This window comes from Manacus vitellinus, unplaced genomic scaffold (genome assembly GCF_001715985.3).
Source record: "Manacus vitellinus isolate BGI_N305 unplaced genomic scaffold, ASM171598v3 scaffold_43_pilon, whole genome shotgun sequence".
Lineage (NCBI taxonomy): Eukaryota > Metazoa > Chordata > Aves > Passeriformes > Pipridae > Manacus > Manacus vitellinus.
This window is the reverse complement of record NW_021940560.1, coordinates 500,282-503,459: the sequence shown is the minus strand read 5'-3', so window position 1 is coordinate 503,459 and position 3,178 is coordinate 500,282. Positions and strand designations below refer to the sequence as shown.

The 3,178-nt window shown below is 49.7% G+C and overlaps 1 protein-coding gene across 1 annotated transcript in view; it reads right to left on the bottom strand.

Moving 5' to 3' along the window:
* The window catches only part of ACVR1C (activin A receptor type 1C), a 13,476-nt gene that overhangs the window by 5,634 nt on the left and 4,664 nt on the right, over positions 1-3,178 (bottom strand). Inside the window, exons 2-5 of the mRNA XM_029962179.1 lie at positions 3,124-3,172; positions 1,698-1,928; positions 1,196-1,363; positions 304-464 (exon numbers count right to left, since the gene is read on the bottom strand). Coding sequence (XP_029818039.1) covers positions 304-464; positions 1,196-1,363; positions 1,698-1,928; positions 3,124-3,172 — 609 coding nt within the window. The remainder of the gene's footprint in view (positions 1-303; positions 465-1,195; positions 1,364-1,697; positions 1,929-3,123; positions 3,173-3,178) is intronic.

Below are 3,178 nucleotides of genomic sequence, written 5' to 3'. Positions count from 1 at the left end.
CCTGCCATGTGCCAGGGCCAGGTGACCCTTCATGGCACTGGAGCCATGCCCTGACCAGGCCCAGAGCATGTGGAGTGACCAACACACGATGTCCGTGCCAGAGCCACATCCCACGTGGGACAGGGAGCTCCATTCCACGGGAACAGCAACCACCTTCCCCTCCCACCCAGCCAGGGTAGAGGGACAGGGTCTGCAGGACCCCCGGCCGACGGCAAGAGTGGAGGGGACATCAGTGATGGAGGGGAGGGCTGGGAGGAGCCACCCCCACAGAGTGAGCCCGTCTGGCGGCTGGCAGTGCCTGACCCACCTCCTGGTGCCCACGCGGGGGTTCTGGGGGATGTCGATGGTGTTGAGCACCGAGTCATGCTTCACCGCCAGGCCCAGGTCGGCGATGGCACAGGTCTCGTTCCTCTTCACCAGGATGTTCTTGGACTTCAGATCTCGGTGTGCGATCGCTGGCTTCCCTGTTCACAGTGAGAGAAACAACCTCCAATTTTGATAAGAACAGTGTGGATTTTAACATGATGAGCAAGGATGTAAAACCAGTTTTATTCAATTTTGTTACTATCCCCTATAGAAACACTGAAGCCTGTTTTGAGCAAGCAAAGCTCTGCTGAATGCCGTCAACTTCAAAAGAAAACTTTGATGGCATTTTTGTTTCAATATCTGTATTTCAAGAATAAAACACGAGAAAAGAAACTGGAAGTTCACCCTTCAAATTAATTTAGAAAATTACAGAATCATCAAATGGCTTGGTTTGGAAAAACCCTCCAAGATGATTGAGGCCAACTGTACCCACAGCACTGCCAAAGCCACCACTAACCCATGTCCCCAAGTGCCACATCTACACAGCTTTTAAATCCCTCCAGGGATGGTGACCCCACCACTGCCTGGGGCAGCTGTGCCAGAGCTGGACAGCCCTTTTGGGGAAGAAGTTTTTCCTAATTTTTCCTTCATTAGCGCTCACTCATCTTTGGCACAGCTGCTCCCACAGCTATCCACTTAAAGCCACGGATGAAGTGCAGACAGTAGAAGTGGGAAGGTGACATCCCTGTTCCCCTGCAGCGCTCACACACTGTTTGGTGTTAACAGTTTGGAAAACGCTTCACAATTCCGCGTCACCCATAAATGTTTATGCAAACAACGCTGGAGCACCTTACAATGCTCAAAGGACAAGCGGGAAGGAAGCACTTGCCTTGTGTGCCGACGATCTCCATGTGGAGGTGGGCCAGGCCACTGGCCACTGACAGCGCCAGCCTGACCATGCCCTCCACCGTCACCGTGCCTCTGTTCAGGTAGTCGAACAGGGAGCCCTGCTCGTGGTACTCGGAGACAAGCCAGAGCTGAGTCCATGTCCCGTTATCTACCCGGAGGAAGAAAGATTATTAAAAACACTCTCTGGGGAAAGCCTTCCCATTTTGCATGGAATGCAGACAAGCAGGTGTGCCAGTCATCCCACCGGGAAGGAGCTCAGGACAGCGCGCGGCTCGAGGTGGTGCTGCAGATGGGGGGGCAGCGAAAGCTATTCTGAGACAGACACTCGGGATTTACATCAGTTGGGCTGGAAAGGTCTTTAGGGTCATTGAGTCCAACCATTAACCCAACACTGCTAAGGCCACCACGGAGAACCCCAGAACTATGAGGGTTGGAAAAGCCCTGCAAGAGGACGGAGCCTCGATGCCGCGCCCGCCCCGTACCCTTGTTGTCGGCAGCGATGAAGCCCAGGATGTTCTCGTGCCTCAGCATGACCGTCTGGTAAATCTCTGCCTCCCGAAACCAGGACCGCTCGTCTCTGGAGGAGAAGATTTTCACAGCCACATCCTCCCCGCACCACTTCCCACGCCAGACTTCGCCAAACCGGCCTTTTCCTACGATCTCCTGCAGGACAATCGTCCTGGCGATGGTTCTCTGGACGAGCAGGGGCAAACCTAGTTAAAAGGAGAGACAGGTACTTGGGAAACAGCTCAACTGTGATCTTCAAATCCCAACGCTGCCCTTTCCCAGGGAGCTGCACTCATGGCTTTGTTTTCCAAGACTGCCAGGGGACAATCGTCTCCCCACTAATATCTCAGCCTTTTAGACGTTACTTTTCAGTGTCCACATATTCAAAAAACATTAAAAAGCCCCAATAAAAATAAAAAAATAGGCCTGAACTATTCCACTTGGTTTGATAGGAATTGCAGCTGTCCTACAGTCGATTAGCTGCTTCCCTCTGACTGATATTTTCAAAAATAAAGATAAATTATCATAGCAGTTCCACTATCCTTTGCCAGCCATAACCTCTACCTTGTTTGGTCTGATTCTGTGTTTTCTGGGGACTTAAAATAATTATTACTTTTTATATTTTTTTTAATTCAAGACAGTCTTGATTTTGGCTGAAATCAGATCAAATTGCACCACTGCTCGGGGCTCTGGATCAGCACAAGTCCAGCCCTGTTCCTGGCTCAGGGATGGCTGGGAAGAGTTAAAACTTCAGGGTAAATAAAGCCAAAGTCTGCTCATTATAGCTGTGAAAAAGTGTTAGGGAAGAACAACAACTTAATCCTCAGAGGTATGCAGCTCATGGAAATAAAGTCAACTAAATTAGGCACCATTCCTACATTTTTCACTTATAAATAAAAGCAAGCACAATCTACATATTTTTCAATAAAAGCTGTAGTTGGGGAAAGCTGGGCTGTACACACCAGATGTGCCACTGGCCAGATGAGCTGGAATATATTTTAATTCCACCTCATTTTTGTGTTTCTTTGGTTTAAAAACTTCTCCATTGCAATGGAGGCACCACAGTAGACTGGATATCAGAAACAGGAAATATGTTAGAAAGGTGGACATTCTGCTCAGAAAAAGAATTTTGGGTAAAGTTATTTTGCAATAAAACACTAAACATTTCAGAAGCAGCATCCTGACTCAGGTGAGTTTAGTACCTTTCCTTATCAGCCAGCAGCACTGGGTGTCACACTTGAATCTGATTTCTGAGCTCGCTCTTTTAACTCTTCCATTCCAACAAAGAGCAGAACTTTTGCAGTTTGACAGCAGAGGAGCACACGAAGCCCTGTCACTGCTGTCAGGGGTGGCCACGTGCACCGGCCCAAAGCCCCTCGGCGTGCAGGGCACCCCACGTACCAGAGCCAGAGCCGGAGGTGGTCATGTCATAGATGAGGTCCCTCAGCGTCTTCCC